Here is a 19,141-nt window from a genome sequence, read left to right as displayed (position 1 = left end):
TCTTTAATTGTATTTTTATCCTTTTATCATAGCTATTTGTAGATGTGGAAAGATCAAAGTATTTTTATTCTTCACGCTATTTTCAAAACAGATTATAAGTATTTTAAGCCACAAAACATCCTCTTTGGTTTTGTCCTTTGTATTTTCTTTGCACCCACCAGTCCTGTTTTTTCCTTATAATGGCGCGAGCCCTTCTTTCTTTTTTTATATCAATTTTATTGAGGAAAAATTGATTTACAGTAATAAACTGCATCCATTTGATGTGTACAAATCAGTGCATTTTGACAATTCTATACCCATGAAACAGCTACCGTAATGAAGATGTACATTTTCATCACTTGCAAAAGATTCTCTCATAGCTTTTTAAACTGAATATTTAAAAATATTTTATACTATTTGTTGTTTACATTCAATTTTGATTCTCAGATTAGGGATTAGATCTGTGATTTTGAAAGTTTTGTTCATCCATTGGCACTGATTTATTTGCATGTAGTGTTGTTGGAATTTTAATAGTACCCACTCAGACTGTCAACTCTAGAATAATGTTTTTAATTTATTCATTCATAGAAAAAAGTATTACTTTTTCATTTTAGGATGTTGTACACAGGACTAATTAAATTAGCTCATATTTTTCAAAATACTTTGGATTTAGGACATTTTAGAGATTATTATTACAAGATACTTTTAGAAATGTAATCAGTTATGAGGAATTCTTAATCTCAGGAAACAAACTGAGGGTTCCTGGAGTGGGGGGTGGGGTGGGAGGGATGGGTGACTGGGTGATAGACACTGGGGAGGGTATGTGCTCTGGTAAGTGCTGTGAATTGTGCAAGACTGTTGAATCTCAGATCTGTACCTCTGAAACAAATAATGCAATATATGTTAAGAAAAAAAAAAGAAATACAATCAGTAATTGTTATATGCTGTGGTTTATCCCTTTGTGGATTTGCTTGGATAAATTACATTTAGAGGCCTGTGTTTATTATTTAATGAGAAATAATCATCCTTAACATTTAAGATAAATTGGAAATTGTTTTAGGATAATGATCTTCACTGGTATTGTTAAACATTATTTTGGAATCATTACCACAATTTATAAATGAAGAGTCAGGAAATATGCATAATTCTTATTGTATACCATTGTAATCAAGTATCATATTTCAGCGATTAATAGATGGTGTTTTTTGTAAGATGTACCTTCAATTTAATAATGACTGAGACTAAAAAAAGAAGCTAGTAAGCATTTTTTGATATTAATTTTGTGAAGCATTCTTTTTTCACAAATATTAAAATATAAATATATTTTAGAATTGAGGGAATATTTTAAACAATTATATTAGGCAAGAATAAGTTGGCAGTGGATCTTGAAAGCAAAGCAACATTAGGAAAGATAAAGAAGAATTTGAAGAAATTAGTAGATTTAAAGAGTAATAATTTTAGAATAGTACCATGGGAGCCATTGTGTTCAACTCCATTCCTTAAAAGTTATTGATCTGCTGAATTACCTAGATTCAAATCTATTTTCTTAAAAATATTTACTATTTGCTAGGCACATAATTTGGCTGCAAGGAACACAGACTCAACTGGAGATGGGGTTGGGATTCTTATTGATGGGATGCCCATATGAAGCAATGAGGTAGAAAATTTCATTGACAATCTGAAAGACTGTAGGAGGATTAGGCCTCTAAGAAGCCAGAAGTTGCGGTGGGCTAGGGATTTTTGTCTAGATCTAATGCAGCTCTAGAAACATTTGCAGCAGAAGCTTGACTCTTTATTGTAGTGTTCCAGCATGAAAATGACCCATATCTTAACATATTTGCTCTGGTATCCTATCTTTAACAGACTGATGTTCCACCATATGTGTTTGTGTAACTACTTTATACTTGACACTTGAACAATGCCAGAGGTTAGGGGCGTTGACCCCCACACAGGAAAAAAATCTGCATATAACTTTTGACTCCCCAAAACTTAACTACTAATAGCCTGCTGTTGACCAGAAGCTGTTAACATAAACAGCCAATTAACACATATTTTATATGTTATTTGTATTATATACTGTATTCTAACAATAAAGTAAGCTAGAGACAAGAAAACGTTACTAAGAAAATCATAAGGAAGAGAAAAGAGATTTACAGAACTGTAGTTCTTGTGTAAGTGGACCCACATAGTTAAGATACTTCAACTGTAATTTCCACTTACTAGTGGCTTTATTTATACATAATTCTAACTCACTCTGTGTCCCTTCAGGGCATGGACCCCATGTCTCCAGCTGCCGTACACCCACTTGTTTCTCCTCTCTTTTCTAACTGCCTTATGTTTAGTTCTTTGAGAATCTAAGTAGCTACATTTGTCTTTTGTTTCAGTCCACTTTAAAATATTTGCCTAATCTTAGGATAGAATAGCTTTTCATCAAGTTTTCATTCCCGATCCTCTTAGCTCTGGCTTGGGGGAGGAAGGATTGCTTAATATAAAACTTGGCCAGGAACTTGTCCTTTAGATATGGCTGTCTCTGATCATCCCCAAAACCCTATATGAGGAGTAATTTGTATATTCCAACTCTCAAATGCTTATCTCCATCTTGGGCATTTCTGTTGAGTTCCACACTAGCATTTCAGTGACTTACCTTACAACTCCAGTTAGAGGTCTCATGGTATCTCAAATCACATGTGCATAAAAGAATTCACGTTTTTCATTCTTAGCCTTCTTTTCCAGTACTTCTGTTTCACTAAAAACATCATGAACTGTTAAATTCCTTAGCACCCTGATACCTTTCTCCTTGTAAGCCTAAGCATTATGTGTCTATTGAGAACTCTGAGTGGGTTCCTCTTAGTAAAGGTAGTGTATGAGCCTTTAAACATCTGTGTCAGCTATTTGGCCTTTTAAATTTTTATTTATATTTTATTTATTTTTTTGGCCTTTTTTAAACTTTTGAGTTCTGGATCTCACACACTGTAAGTTTGAACTTCAGTAAGTGATACTATTAGTTTTCTGAAGTATAAAAATATTGAAATGTACTGATGTTAGATATGTTTATAATTTTAGGCAGCAAAGGAACAGACGCAAGATTTAATAGTAAAAACCACTAAGCTTCAAGCTGAAAGGTAAGTTTTACTTTGTTTAGTTACCTCTTCATTAATTTGGAGATTAAGTGGAAAGAAAATTATAGGTAACTCCAAATCAGAGTTAAAATAATAAAAAAGATGATTCAAAATTCATATAGCACATAAGATTCTAAGCTCTTATCCAAGAGGAAATAAACATAAAATGATAATTTAGGAGTATCAAACTTGATACTGGGGTTGAGGGATTATTCATTCTTGTAGTTGACAATGTTGTGTATTGTTTGCTGTGGAATTAAAAAGATTGCTTTTTAAAATGTAGATTATTTTAGAGTTTTAGTAATTTTATTTTTTTCCACACTCATTGTCTCTTATTTTTTTAGCTATGATTAATCCTCTCTGATATAATTAAGAGTTCACTGTATAAATTTTTCTTATGGTAGTTTATAGATAGGTATGTTAATATTTGTTCACTGAATAAATGGGTTAATGAAGGTGAGTAGAGTATGGATTCATGTATTTTACTGTGTATTACAGTCTTTTATAATTAGTTGTTGGTTTGATTGTCTCTATTCCTACTAAACTGTGAGCTTGTTGAGAACAATGACAATTTCTTACCCGCTTTTTGTGTCTCCAGTGCCTAATATATTGTAGATTCAATAAATAATTTTTGAGTAAATGAATATGGAATGCAACTAATCTAATGTCAGGAAAGGAACATAAAATAAAAACTGAAAAAGAAGCATTGTATTGGAGCTTATACCATATATGGGACCCTAATTAATGTCTAGAGGAGGCAACATTAGAATATTGTGTTTCTCTCTGTATATTTTCAAAACTAGGCAGGGTTGTTCATGTTTATAATTTTAGTAAGCTGATGAAAACGTTTTGGCCTGGTATGCTTTTGGGAGTGAAAATTTCTGACATTTTAGTATCCCAAGAGCTGTAGATATGATGTGCCAAGTGAACATTTGCGGAAAGTATTTTAGGAAAATTACATAGTAGAAATTATAACAGATTCCTGGGAGCTGGCCGGGAGTTGTTTCTCCATTTTTAAATATTACCTTTTCTTTTTAGCAAGAAACCTTGTTAAACAAGCGATTAGCTTTAGAAATAGAAATTCTGTGGGCTTATTTGGATAACATGACATTCTTACTGAGACATATATAAAGGATATGAATATTTTCCCAACTGGGTTAGAAGAAGGTCAGTCATCGTGACAGCTGATGTTCTAATAGGCAAAGTTCCATTGTCTTCACAGAACTGCAGCTAATATTTCTTTATGCTATTTAGTTGATAGAGGGTGGATTTCAGTGATAATCAGGAAATGATATCCACATAAATATACCTCTATATTTTTTAATACTACTGAAGTCACTATTTATTATAGATTTTCTTGTCTCCTGCGAAGGCCCAGCAACCAGATTTCTTTCTGGACTCAGAAAAATAGTCTGTGATGAATGTTTGTTTCTTTTTGAGGTGTAGTTTGTTAAAGTGGAAAGAAGGTATGCTTTGAAGATAAAACCCTGAATTCTAATCTAAATCTTGAGTAAGAGTTTATTAGGTTTTTAATTTTGTAGAAGTTACTTCTTAACCTTCAGCCTCAGTTTTCACATCTGAAAAAAGGGACTAGCATCTGTGTCCCGGGGTGGTTGTGATGATTGGATGATATGCCTAGGTGCTGAACACACTGCCTCACATCCGTCAAGGAACATTACCCTTCCATTTATGAGATAAACCTATCAGCACATCTTGTTTCTACATTGGCTTTGGTGGCTAGGAACTAGTTTAGGCTATTTTGTGCCTAATTTTTTTTTTAAATGTTTTTTTTATTTATTCATTCGAGACACAGAGAGAGAGAGAGAGAGAATATGAGCAGGGGGAGAAGCAGAGGGAGGGGGAGAAGCAGGCCCCCTGCCGAGCAGGAAGCCCGATGCGGGGCTCGATCCCAGGACCCTGGGATCATGACCTGAGCCGAAGGCAGACGCTTAACCAACTGAGCCACCCAGGCGCCCCTATTTTGTGCCTAATTTAATTAGAATAGCTTTCCTCAGCTGTTATTTACTTTCTCATCCTTTCTTACTATTTTATTTTTTAATAGTTCTAATTTTATTTTAATTCTGTTATTTGTTATAAACTAATTCAGGTTTTGAAGTTTGTAAAAAAATATAAAACTTTATTTTGCACAGACTTACATATAAAATATGTTGCAGAAGCATGTGTTCAGGCAGGAGAGTATAGACGTCTTTTCTTCTTCCTCTCGTTTATATATATAAAATTTAGAGAAAGAGAAAGAAGATCAGATATACCTTCACTACACAGACATAGCCACTATTAACATTTTGGCATACTCCTTCCCAGCATGAGTATATGTATGTAGTTCCATTTTACTTTGTTCACCTAATATTTTATGTTCATTTTTCTGTGTCTTTTATTTAGAAAAAACATGTATTTTAATGGTAATATTTCATCTTGTGAATGAACCAACATGTATGTTAAACATTCTTAAATCATTGAATACTAATATTATTTCCATTACTAAAAATAATGGCTTGACAGATGTTTTTAAGTCATTATGTGCATTTCAAATTATTTCGTTAGGAAATACTCTTAGAATTGTAATTAATGAATCAAATGGTAGAAACTTTTTAATTTTTTTAAAGATTTATGTATTTATTTGAGAGAGAGAGTGCTCGTGAGCATGCAGAGGGGAGGGGCAGAGGGAGAGGGAGATAGAGAATCCCAAATGGATTCTCTGCTGGACTTGGAGCCTGATCATGTGGGGCTCAATCCCAGGACCCAAGATCATGACCTGAGCAGAAATCAAGAGTTAGATGCTTTTAATCCACTGAGCCACCCAGGTGCCCCAAATGGTAGAAACTTTTTAAAATATCCTGACTTTTGACGTATATTGTGTAAATTCCTCTCTAAAAAGGTTATACAAATTTACACTTCTATCAGCAATATATGAGACTCTCTCCTTTGTCAGTAGTAGGTATTGTCATTAAAAACTGCCAATTTTATAGATGAACAATAGCATCATAATTCTAATTTACATTTTATTGAATGTTGATGAATCAATATTTTTTCATTTTGTCATGCCATTTATATTTCCTAATCTTTTTTGTTTTATATATTTTGCCTGTTTTTAAAGTCTTTTTCTTATTATTTTGAAATTATTTGGTAGGAGTGAGTCTAAAAGGTAGAGTTAAAATATGTTAGAGGCATATTTTCAGGAAGAAAAAAGAAGTACCATAAGATTAATAAATCATGTTCTGGAAATGCTTGAAAGAATCATTAGAAGGATTAATCAGTTTATTTTAAATACTTAGGTAATATATGGATACATGTCCTGAAAATTCATTGATGGGTGTATTATATGTATTTAAAAAAAAATGTGTTTTGCTCTACATATTTTTTGGAGACTTGCTTTTTGCACCTATAAAATGCCTTGTAGATCACCTTATGTTAATACATACAGATCTACATTATATTTATCTGCTGCATGTTATTTCACAGTATGTATTTGCTGTATTTATTTATATGCAGTGATTACGTGAACACATCTCAAAGAAGTTGTAATTTATAATAGCCATTTATGTTTTATATGAACATTTATTTCATATGGTTTTATTTAAATATTAAAAGCTCTCCCAAAGATACCATATTTCACCTGTGATGTAAGATGATGATGAAGTCTGTGTCCTGTGTATCTTTTGTCACACCAGACCTTGACTTAGGGCTCTTACACATCGTAGGTCCCCCTTAATGTTACCGGATTGCACAGATGCTCCCATGGACTATCTAACAGTAACTTTCTATTAGAATGGTTTTACAGTTTTACCTGGGAAGAATATATATGGTAACTAAAGAGTAATATGATTTAAAAAATATATTAGAATTTATTTCATCACTACTTTAAAAAAAGTTCTCATCTTGAAATACCAAGCCCTTGTTTTAGCAGTATGGCCATTGTTCAACATATTTTTGGACCAAATCTTTTGTAGATATAGAGCCTCTCGTTCAAAGTCTTTATTTCATGGATTTTTTTTTTTTTTTTTTTAGAATAGTCAACAATATTATTTGGAATGAAATTTAATGATTAAGAAGTAATATCAAGTTAGGTAATACTAGCTTTAATTAAAACAAAAGTAAATTATAAACTAATTTATTTCCTTTGTGCCTAATAAATTGACTCTAAAGGTAGATCCAAAAGAAGCATCAAAAAGGTTTTAGTCAAAATGATTGATCTGTATAATCTGAAGGAATTTTATGAATTCTTATAATTATTTTAAATCCTGTATGTTAATGATTGAAGCTTTAAGAGTATAAAACAAAACCTGTTAAGGTAACTTTCTGATATCCATAATAAGATGATTAAGGACATATGCCATTTATCTAATGTAGATTTCATTGGGTGATTTACATTATTATTTGAGATAAACAGAATGTTACTGCCACCTAGAGGACTTTTACTTTCTAACTTGCTATACTACTTCAGAGCATTTGACTGAATTTAAAACCTCACAACCCCACCACACTAACAAAACAAACACGGCAGATGCATTGTACTCTCTATACATAAAATGTTCATGTTTATTTTGTTCACTCTCATTTGAATATTATTAAATTGTGGAATATTACTGCCTTGTGAATACTGCTAGTGAAACCCAATTTTATTTATATATCTTTAAATCTAAGATAGAGAAGCCAGGAATGTTGAAATTCATTCAGGTAGTTTGTACTCCTAACTTGCTTTTAGATGGTGACTCGACTCAGTCCTTCAGGTCCTTGCAGACCACATTCCAGAGGAGAGCGTGTCTTTTTTTTTTTTAAGATTTTACTTTATTTATTTGAGAGAGAGAGTGAGAGAGAGAGCACAAGAGAGGGTAGGGTCAGAGGGAGAAGCAGATTCCCCGCTGAGCAGGGAGCCTGATGAGGGACTTGATCTCGGGACTCTGGGATCATGACCTGAGCCGAAGGCAGCTGCTTAACTAACTGAGCCACCCAGGTGCCCAAGCATGCCTTTTCTTAATTGTCAACCTAGTCTAGAGAGGTTGCATCCAGATAATGTAATTTAAAAGGCTTTTTTTTATTACCATATCATGCAGAAAAAGTGGGGAATACAAAAGTGAAGTGCTTTTATGGATTTATGAAGAATTGGTAAATGAGTTCTTGACTTCTGTTTCTAACCTGAAGTAAAAAATAGTAGACCTGATTTTTGGTTGCTGTGTACTTCATGTGAAAACTTCAGAAGCTTAGGATTTTTACTGACTAAGAAGAAATTAGTTGAAGATGGGCATATTTCTCTCCTGTAAGATAACCTTGTTGCTACAAGATGAACAGTTCAAGTACATGTAAATGGCTGAGAATTTGTTGTGCAGGGACCATTTGTGAACTTATTTCTTCTTTTGCATAATGATTAACTCCTTTTACTATCTGCAGGTATCTGAGGTAGAACAAGTTCAGCTAATTTTATTAACTACATGCCTGATGAGCTTCTAATGTTTGAGGCAGAAATGAGGCTTTCAAAGATGTTGAGAATCTTTCACACTTGTTTTAAGAAATTATTATGTCAGAGATATAACTTGTTTTAGGCGATGCAAATTCACAGCATGCGTGACTTTTTATTGCTTTTTTAAAATTATAGTCAAAGATTAGAAATAAGAGCACAAGTCGCAGATGCCTTCTTATCCAAGTTCCAGCTGACTTCTGATGAAATGGGTCTCCTCCGAGGCACTAGAGAAGGACCTATTACTGAGGTATCTTGTTCATTGTTACAGTCATTTAAAGATAGCAGATACTGATTTGCAGAGAAATCACTTTTTTTAAGGCTTTATTTTACCATCTTAAAAGTTTGATTTAAAAATATATTTTAAGTTTAGAAACTAAGATGCATCTTAAATGACCTTAATTTGGCTTTTTTGCTTGTTGTTTATTCAAAGCAATATCTAAACTTTTTTTTTTAAAGAAATCAAAGAGTATCAAATTTATAAAGAAAACCTACTCCTCCTTGTCTCTAAGTCCTTTGTCAACCATTTTCAACCTTGTTAATTGCTTCTTTTCTAAATTCTGCATCCTGGATCTGTTGATTTAAAAAAAAAAAAGGCTTTGGTTATCTATGTTACCTATTATCTATTGATTTCCTATCATGAAATAGGAGATTTTAGTCTCTTACCCTCCTCTTACACACATACATGTTGTCTTTCCTTCCTACCTTACAGTACAGTTATATGACATTTTCTGTTTTCATTACCATGGCATTACAATGAATACATGTTTCTTCTTGTCTTTCCTGGAATTTGAAATTCCTTCTCTTTTCATCTAATTAATTTCTGAATCTATGCCCTTCTTTCCAAACTGACACAAAACTCTAAAGCCCCTCAAAATGCTAAACAACCAGTTAAAGTTTTGTCTCTTTGTTTTTCCTGAAGACATTCACTTTCTCCAAAAAGGAATTTTGCAGTCTTCTCACTGGGAGAAGCTATAAACCTAAGCCCGTTGTCATCGTTCAAGGATTGAGAACAGGACAAGTTCTCAGAAGGGGGAGGGGCTCACTGAGCTGCTCTTGATAGATGTCACTCTTTTCTTACTGCTAGGCTAGAGTGGAATCAGTCATCTGGGAGTAAGGAGTTAAGTAGGTAGAGAATTGATTTGTACATTACTTATTGGTGGTTATTGCCCTTTATAGTTTGTGGAACTTTGCACATTTGAAATATTTGACATCTTACCTTTCCTCCACTTAGCAGAAATAGTAAACGGTATTAGAAGAGTTTTTTTTTTTTTTTTTAATTTCACTCATCAAAGAAAAATAACTAATTCATTATTTTCATGATTGGAACATTGTGACTGGAAACTAAGGCTTCAGTGCCTTTTTCTAAAGGAAAAAAAAAATCTTGAAGTTCAGCATCAGTCAGTTCCTGTATATTTATGAGCAGCTTTTATGCCTCCAACTTTACATTCTACTCTTGGATTAGGGGGCAGGAACAGGTATATAAAAGATATGTAAAACATCATCTTCAGTGATAAAGCTATGGTTAATTAGTCATAAGGTGTGTAATACATAGCATGTTTTTCTTTATGTAGTCATCTTTAGGTTTGCATTCTCTCTCACTAGACTATATATTTCTTGAGGACAGGGATTTTTGTCTTTATAAATTTTGTGTTCCCGGCAACTAGCATACTATTTGGAATTAACAGACATTGAATTAATGTATGTTTTAAAATGTAAATAAATATCTGTTACACTTTCTCTAAAAATTTAGAGAAAGTTGAGGTCAGTTTTAGGAAGCCTTCATTAGAGTAAGTGAAAGGATTTGTTTTTCCCTTGTAGTGATATTTCAGTTTAGAGTAATGCAATTTCACCTGAAAACATGGACATTTTAAAGTTGCATTCTTAATTTTAAAGGATTTTTTCAAGGCATTGGGAAGAGTAAAACGGATTCATAACGATGTCAAAGTTCTCTTGCGTACAAACCAACAAACAGCAGGGTGAGTAGTAACCTTTTCTGTTTATTTCAAATCATTTCCTCATATATTTCTAAAATTTTAAAGGCATCCGAGGTCCTTTTTGAAATAATGACATTTTGTGAAATAGGAATTTAATCTTTATGTATCTTTGGATAAGGAGGGAGTTAGTTATACCCTGATACTTACAGAGTAAAACAACACTTGCCAATCTAAGTGATGGTATTAAAATTTGATGTTTATTAAGTCATAAAAAAATTATTGAAAAATCATTCCATAAAATGATAAAAAGTTAATATGTTGTAACCAGATCACTCTGTAATTAAAACAATTAAATTCTTAGGTGTAGCTATTGTCTAAAACTTTAAATTAAAATAAATCTTTAATTTTCTTAGTTTAGAAATTATGGAACAGATGGCCTTGCTTCAAGAAACAGCTTATGAAAGGCTTTATCGGTGGGCTCAAAGTAAGTGATTTCTTTCATACGGTCTAGATGCATGAATATTAGTTTCCAATTTGGTTATTTCACCTGACCTTTGATATCATATTTTGATCTTAGTGATCAAAAAGTATTTTTAAAAAGAAAAATGAACTTGACTTTTGAACATACTGTGTTTGTATCATGAGCATCTTCATTGAAGCTCTGTATGATTAAGGATGATAAAAAAATAAAATCAGTATTTCTGCCCTATATTATCTTAGAGTTGATTAGACATTTTTTATTATTTAAATAACTGTTTTATACATGGTGAATTGATTTTTCTCTTGCTGCTTTAACAAATCACCACAAACTTAATGACTTTGGACAACACAAATTTATTATCTTATAGTTCTGTAGGTCAGAAATCAGACATGGTGTCACCACAAATAATGTTGGTAGGGCTGCATTCATTTCTGGAGGCTCTAAGAAAAATCCGTTTCCTTGCTCATTTAGTTTGTTGGCATAATTTAGTAACTTGAGTCTGTAGGACGGACTGAGGTGTGAGTTTCCTTGCGGGCTGTCACTGAGGGCTTTTCCCAGTTTTAGAGGCTTCCTGCATTCTTTGGCTTATGGCCTCTTCCTCTGTCTTTAGAGCCAGCAATAATGGATTGAGTCAGTCTCTCACTTTAATCTCTCCTGCCTCTTTGTCCATATCATATCTCTGACTGACTCTTTTGCCAGCCTCTTCTACTTTTAAGACCTATGTCATTGGACTTGCTTGGGTAATCTGGGAACATTTTCCTGTTTTAAGATCTGTCACCTTAATTTAGTCTGTAAAGTCCCTTTTGCTATGTACTATAACATATTCACAGGTTCCAGGAATTAGAGATCTTTGGAGGGCCATTATTTTGCCTGCCACAAGTGGTTTATTCTTAGTTTTGTTTTAAAATGTTTCAGTAATCTGTTCACAGAATTGCCTGTTAAAACCAAAGTTAAGACAGTTAAGACAGGATAGGATAGAAGTGAAGGAGAAGCAGGCTTCCCGCTGAGCAGGGAGCCTGATGCGGGGCTCGATCCCAGGACCCTGGGATCATGACCTGAGCCGAAGGCAGACGCTTAACAACTGAGCCACCCAGGCGCCCAAAAGTACATGACATTTTAATAGGTATTACCAACTGACTGTGGGAAGGAGTTAGGAATACAAACAGTTAACTAGTAATACCTATACTAGACTGAACTTAGGTTCTGCATCTTTCTGGAACTCTCCATGACTACATTAAATCACAGTGACTTTTCCCATCTCTAAACTCTAACTGCTGGAAATATTTGACATTCGGTACATTATACTTAACTTTTCATATATGTATATCTTAGCCTCTCCAGTTAGATTTCTGCTTTCTCAAAGGCAAGGACATTCCCTCACATTTTTTTGTGCTTCCACAACACCTAACATAGTGGTTCTAAACTATGGCCTTCTGACTCCTAAGGACTTTGGAGTCATCTTAAGATACCTAATTTCTGCAAAGGAAACCATCAACAAAACAAAAAGACAACCTACTGAATGGGATAAGATATTTTCAAATGATATATCTGATAAGGGATTGATATCCAAAATATATAAAGAACTCTTGCAACTCAACACCAGAAAAACAATTTGATTAAAAAATGGGCAAAGGAACTAAATAGACATTTTTCCAAAGAAAACCTACAGATGACCCAACAAGCACATGAAAAGATACTCAACATCACTAATCATCAGGGAAGTACAAATCAAAATCACAATGAGGTATCACACCAGTCAGAATGACTAATATCACAAAGATAAGAAATAACAAGTGTTGGTGAGGATGTGGAGAAAAAGGAACCCTCGTGCAGTATTCATGGGAATGTAAATTGGTGCAACCATTGTGGGAAACAGTATAGAGGTTCCTCAGAAAATTACAAGCAAATACCATATGATCCAGTGATTCCACTACTAGATTATACTTACCCAAAGAAAATGAAAAGAGTAATTCAGGAAGATATATACACCCTTATGTTTATTGCAGCATTATTTACAATAGCCAAGATATGGAAACAACCCAGGGTCAACTGAATGGATAAAGAAGATGTGGTATATACATATATATATATTGTATATATATATATATATATATATACACAATCAGCTATTACTCAGCCGTAAAAGCAACTGAAATCTTACCATTTGTGACAACATTGATAGACCTAGAGGGAATTATTATTCTAAGTGAAGTAGTGAAGTAAGTCAGAAAGAGAAAAACAAATACTATATGATTTCATTTATATGTGGAATCTGAAAAACAAAACAAACAAACAGACTCTTAAATACAGAGAACAAACTGGCTGTTGCCAGAGGGGAGTTGGATGGGGGTGGTGGGCAAACTAGGTGAAGGGGATTAAGAGATACAAACTTCCATTTATAAAATAAGTCATGCAGGTGAAAAGTACAGCATAGGGAATATAGTCAACAGTCTTGTTTAAAAAAAAAAAGATACTTTCAATTCCAAACATGCATGTATTTTTCTCAGTGCTTGCTAGAAAATATACTGCTAGTATGAGGTCCACATATACCAAATGTTTGGGTATTTTTGAACAAGTTCTAAGTTTTTTGAACATAGTAAACATTTAGTTAGCATTTTATGCATAAAATTAGAATAGTAAAGAAGATGTTGGTGTAGACATTTTTAAAAGTTTAGAATCTAAACTGATTTGAAATTATAATCTTATTGCCATATATTATTTATATAAACATTTTTAGCAAACTGCTTAAAGTTTGCTCCCAAAGGAAGGGATTGGTAATGTATTTTTTATTCACCCCCCCCTTCCCCTTGAACACTGCCATGTGTGTAGCAGTTACTCTGTGAATTTGTTCATTGATTGGTTTCTTTGGAACTGTAGTTTAATAGAGGTTTGGGGTGCACTGGATAGCATGTGTGGTCATATAAAGTTATACAAATACTTAAGCTTACATTTTTAGTTTGGTTGACAGCATAAAATAGTTTTTGATTGGCATATTCTGTAAGTTTTTCTGAGCATTTTTTTAATGCAATATTTGTTAAAGAATTTAGACTGATTGTACAATGGATATAATAAAGACCTAATTTTAATTTAACAAGTGCTATAATTATATGTTAACTGTTTTTCAGGTGAATGCAGAACATTGACACAAGAATCATGTGACATATCTCCAGTATTAACTCAGGCTATGGAAGCCCTGCAGGATAGACCTGTCTTATATAAGTTGGTGACTTTTTCCTAATTTAAAAAAAATAAATCTGCTTTTTCTTTGATGAGTTATGCTAGCTTTCAGTATTATCAAATTATATACACTAGTTTGAGTAATATAATTTACAGTGATATTTTCATCTCATATGTATATCATTGGAGCATCAGCTTATTTGCGTAATGTGTATTATAGAATGCCATAAGGTGGGGAAAAGCAGGCTGTCCCTATATCTAGACTACCCTTTATTTATGTAGAGGTTAAGGGGCTTTTCCTCAATCTGTCATCTCATTCACTACCTTAGAATTGCATGAAACTAAAACTCCTCTATCAACCCTTCCCTAGAGAGAAAGAGGTCAAATAGGGGACTGAGAAATATAATTTCCCAGAAATGAAAAAAGGAAATTTAAAATCAGGATTCCATTAACAGGATTTAGAGTTCAGGTGTTTGATCCTGTAAGTTATGCTGGCCAAGAGATGTATGATGATAATTTGTGTAAGAATTCTATGCATTATTAATTGTTCACATATTTTTTATTATTCTGTATTTTAATTTTGTTCTTTATATAAAATAGAAGTATTTTTTTTTAATTTTTAATTTCTGCAATAGTATGGAAATAGAGAGACCCAGTGGGGAGTTATAATGCAGGAAACAGAAAACCAGGGGACTTCTACATAGGCATTCAATCCTGCTCTGAGTCATGCCTTTCAGAGGCTTGTAATAGTTTAAGAGGATTTCCCCATTATTCTTTCTGATTGGAACATTGTTTAGGCCATACGAAGTTTCCAGAACACAAATGCTGGGACAGCTGTGTAAAATAATGACATTCCAGTACTACTTAATGAGTACTTACTATATGTTAAGCACAGTTTCTATGTGCTAGAGACACAACATCAATAAAACTCTACCCTCAAATTGCTTTATTTTATGGGAGCAGATACACATCCATTTTAATGACTGTATTAATTGCTATTTTAGAGTCTCTGTGTCAGGTGCTGTGTGGCTCAGGTGTTCTGTGGTAGGGGAAAGGGATGAACATTGGGGAAGGTTTCCTCTGGGAAATAGGTTTAAAGTGAGTTCTCAGGATTGAATAGGCATTTTCCAGGAGGAGAAGGGAATTGAGAACATCCCAAGTTGAGGGAACAGCAGGTGCAAAGATGTAGATTGAGACAGAACATGTATTTTGGGGAAATTGGTTGCAAAAGCTTGCGCTGGCTGTTGGGTTGGTAGCAAGAGATGCTTTGTCATAGCCCTGAATGTGGTGCATGTGTATGTGGTAAGGCATGTTCACTATGGATCACCAGCTCAGCAGATTTTATCTACCTTGGAATTTCTTTCCCAGCCTTTTTACTTTAAGGTATTGGTGTTTAATTATGAGTCTTTTATACTGAAAATATTTGGTATTTGATTTTAATCAAGTGTTATGTTGTCCACAGATTCCTATTTGTTCATAAAGTTAGTCTTTGTTTAAAAAAATGCCTTTGTGTGTTTTGGTCAGCTGACTTCTACCATGTAAATATATTTTTACTAAATTTTGATTCTTGAGAAACACTTGGAAAGGAGCAGTATTGCATAATAGTTTAGAAGGTGAGCTCTGAATTTGATTTTTTATAAGCCCCTCTACTTTCAGAAACCTCAGTTTCCTTAAATGAGGATGAAAATAGTGCCTATCTTACAGGGTTTTTGTGAATATTAAATTAGATTGTTCACATAAGGTGTTTAGCATAATGCTTTGCTCATCACTAAGTATTAGCTATTATTTTTATTTTGAAAGGAGATAAACTAGAAAGTTGTCAACCACAGAGGGGTGTATTTAGAGTCTGTTGTGACAGCCAGGAAAAGCTGGAAAGACAAAGAATAGAACTATAATAGGCAAAAAAGATTTATGTTGAAGGGGCACATGCCAGGGAATAAGGAAGGCAGCAGTGCATTTGGGAAGATTGTAAGAGGCATTTGGAAGTTAACTTGGGAAGAAGGAGGATTTTTAAGACCAATTGATTCCCATAAGATGGATGCTAAAAAACAGGAAATTGGCCTTTCATTAAGTAATCATTTATCTTCAAAGTGGTAGTTTCTTTAAATTTAGGAAAAATTTAACAGTGTATCTCTTAACCACCAGATGGCACTATATGAACTTTATTTAAGTAATGTGTAAAAGCTTCACTGCCCTTAGTGTGTCTCAAATGTGTAGGTATCATGTGCAAGAAAAATGGTAATTATTGAAGTCCTTGGGAAAAGTTTCTACCCAGTTTTTATTAGGTAGTATGTAACTAGAGTGCTAATGCATTATTTATTTTTAATAAATCAGGTATAGAAATTTCAGTAGGGGTGCCTGGGTGGCTTAGGTGGTTAAGCTGCCACCTTCGCCTTAGGTCATGATCTCTGGGTCCTGGGATCTCTGGATCCTGGGATCTCTGGGTCCTGGGATCGAGCCCCACCTCAGGCTCCTAGCTTAGCAGGGATTCGCTTCTTCCTCACACTCTGCCTCTCCCCTGTGCTTGTGCTCTCTCTCTCAAATGAATAAATTAAAAAAAAAATCTTCAAAAGAAAAAAAAAAAGTCTTCATAAAGAACTTTATTATAAGTAGAATAGATTGACATCTTCCTTTGGTAGACCTTCAGAATATAAAGTGTTAAAGAATGTAGTAATTTGCTGGCTTCTTCATTCTTTATGTATTTGTTACATTTCTTGGAGGCTTTTACACTATTCTTTTAATTTGTTTTTGACCAACATTTTTCATGTTTTAATTTGCTTTTTGACCAAAACTTTTCTTTTTTTGCTATAGACATTAAAAATGGGGACTTTAATTTTTACTTTAGCTTAGAGGCATTTTAGAATATTTATATCATTTTAACATTCACCTTTGTAAAGCTCCATTTTGAATTTTTGACCTTTGTTGGGAAATAATCTCTTTTTAGTCAAAGAAATTTTCTTCTTTCTGTGGGAAAAGGTGTTTCATATATATAGATGTCATTGAAGATTCATTGTAGTGCATGCTAGTTTTGCTTCAAATTATATCTATTGTTGCAGGGGGATTAACATTCATATTAATGTATGAGTATATTTCATATAATTATACAGATCAGAGTCCAGTGTTTGTCAGGCTTGATAATTCACTCCCACCCCCATTAAAATGCCAGTGAATTCACTGGTTTCTTTTTTTTTTTTTTTTAAAGATTTTATTTATTTATTTGACAGAGAGAGACAGTGAGAGCAGGAACACAAGCAGGGGGAGTGGGAGAGGGAGAAGCAGGCTTCCCACGGAGCAGGGAGCCGGATGCAGCGCTCGATCCCAAGACCCTGGGATCATGACCTGAGCCGAAGGCAGACGCTTAACGACTGAGCCACCCAGGCGCCCCGAATTCACTGGTTTCTAACATAACTTGTGGTCAGAGTGAATAGGCCTAGAAATAGAAGTTACATTGCTTCTGTTTATTGTGGCAGGTTGGGTTCTAAGGATGAGTTTTATGTATTTGAGAAGTTAAAAGTTTGTGAATTTTGTGCTGTAAGTAATCATCTGATCATAAGTCATTTCATGGAGTTGGTGATACTTAAAGGAACACATTCTTTACTAAACATATTTATAGTTTAAGAGCATGAGAAAAAAATCAAAGCATTTTCGTTCTAATTTGTTTTAAAAAATAGAAAGTGATTGCAGGGTCACTGCGTGCTTAGAGCTTAGCGGCATAGTGCATTTCATCTTGATTTATTGCTAGTATGTCACTGCATAGAATTTCAGACCCATTTCCTTTTAACTGAAGACAAACACAAAAAACCATGATCTGGTTTCTAGTGAACAGCCCTTTAAAAAGGTTCAGATTCCTACAAATTTGTAGATATTGACCACTTTACTACACTTTCCCTTTTATTTAAAAATATTCCCTCTTCCAGCTTTCTTATGTTTAAAAAAATGTGGATTTTATTTTTTTATTTTTTTAAGATCTTTTTTTTAAGATTTTTTTATATAGAGAGAAAGAGTGTGTGTGCGAGCATGGGGGGTGGGGAGGCAGAGGGAGAAAGAGAATCTCAAGCAGACTCCCTGCTGAGTGTGGCACCGGCATGGGGCTCAATCTCATGACCCTTAGATCATGACCTGAGCAGAAATCAAGAGTCAGTCACTTAACTGACTGAGCCACCCAGGCACCCCTGAAAAAATGTGGATTTTTTATTAAATCAGTAGCATATTAAAGAAAGCAGTATAGCTTTTATAGTAGTAGAAGAAATTAATTCTTTTGGAAACCCAAATCTCAAATTTTGGTAACTTTGGTTTATATGTAGGGTATGAAATAATTCTTAATATGAAGTCTGTTAGAAACTCTTTAGAGATTTAGAAGTTCATGGGTCTAGAATCTGCTGAGACTGGACTGTAAAAAAATTTCTTGTTTTCCTGTGTACTTTTAAAATAGCAAGAACTTTGAATTGGTGGATGGGTGTAAGGAATGGTGGTCATAGTGGGAAACCAAGGCTGATTCTAGTCAAAGAAATGGGCACTCTTGGCAACTCCAGGCCATCCTGTGATTTCACCCCAAATTGTCTGATCTCCAAGTTCAAAGTTCCCTTTCCTATAAACTCCTTCACTTTAGGAAGCCTTTTTTTTTTTTTCTTTTAACCACAATAGATGATTTCTAAATATACATAAAAGAAGTTTTTGCTCTGTATGCCTCATTGGTCAGTAAATTTAAGGAATGTATGTCTAGTATTGGAGTCAAAATAAGCTTTTGGATATGAATAGTATATTTGGGAAAAAATTGATGGTAGAAGAAAAATTGTTGTTTTTTGGATTGCAGAGTTCTAACTGTAAGCAGTCCTCTGAGATCTAGATATTATGGCCTGTGTGAACACTAGAACATCATGTTTTGCATTCCAAGGGTGCTGAAACCTGAAGAATCCCGAATTTTCACCTTTCCTTGCTTTTTACTTTTACCAGACCCACTGCTCTGTCCCTTATT

General features: G+C 33.8%; 1 protein-coding gene across 1 annotated transcript in view; it reads left to right on the top strand.

Annotated features, from left to right (window-relative positions):
• The window catches only part of COG6 (component of oligomeric golgi complex 6), an 89,414-nt gene that overhangs the window by 8,801 nt on the left and 61,472 nt on the right, over window positions 1–19,141 (top strand). The window contains exons 4-8 of the mRNA XM_021678311.1: window positions 3,043–3,101; window positions 8,710–8,821; window positions 10,468–10,550; window positions 10,922–10,992; window positions 14,115–14,208. Coding sequence (XP_021533986.1) covers window positions 3,043–3,101; window positions 8,710–8,821; window positions 10,468–10,550; window positions 10,922–10,992; window positions 14,115–14,208 — 419 coding nt within the window. The remainder of the gene's footprint in view (window positions 1–3,042; window positions 3,102–8,709; window positions 8,822–10,467; window positions 10,551–10,921; window positions 10,993–14,114; window positions 14,209–19,141) is intronic.

This window comes from Neomonachus schauinslandi, chromosome 3 (assembly GCF_002201575.2).
Source record: "Neomonachus schauinslandi chromosome 3, ASM220157v2, whole genome shotgun sequence".
Taxonomy (NCBI): domain Eukaryota; kingdom Metazoa; phylum Chordata; class Mammalia; order Carnivora; family Phocidae; genus Neomonachus; species Neomonachus schauinslandi.
Note: the sequence above shows the minus strand (reverse complement) of the source record. Positions and strands in the feature narration are given on the sequence as shown.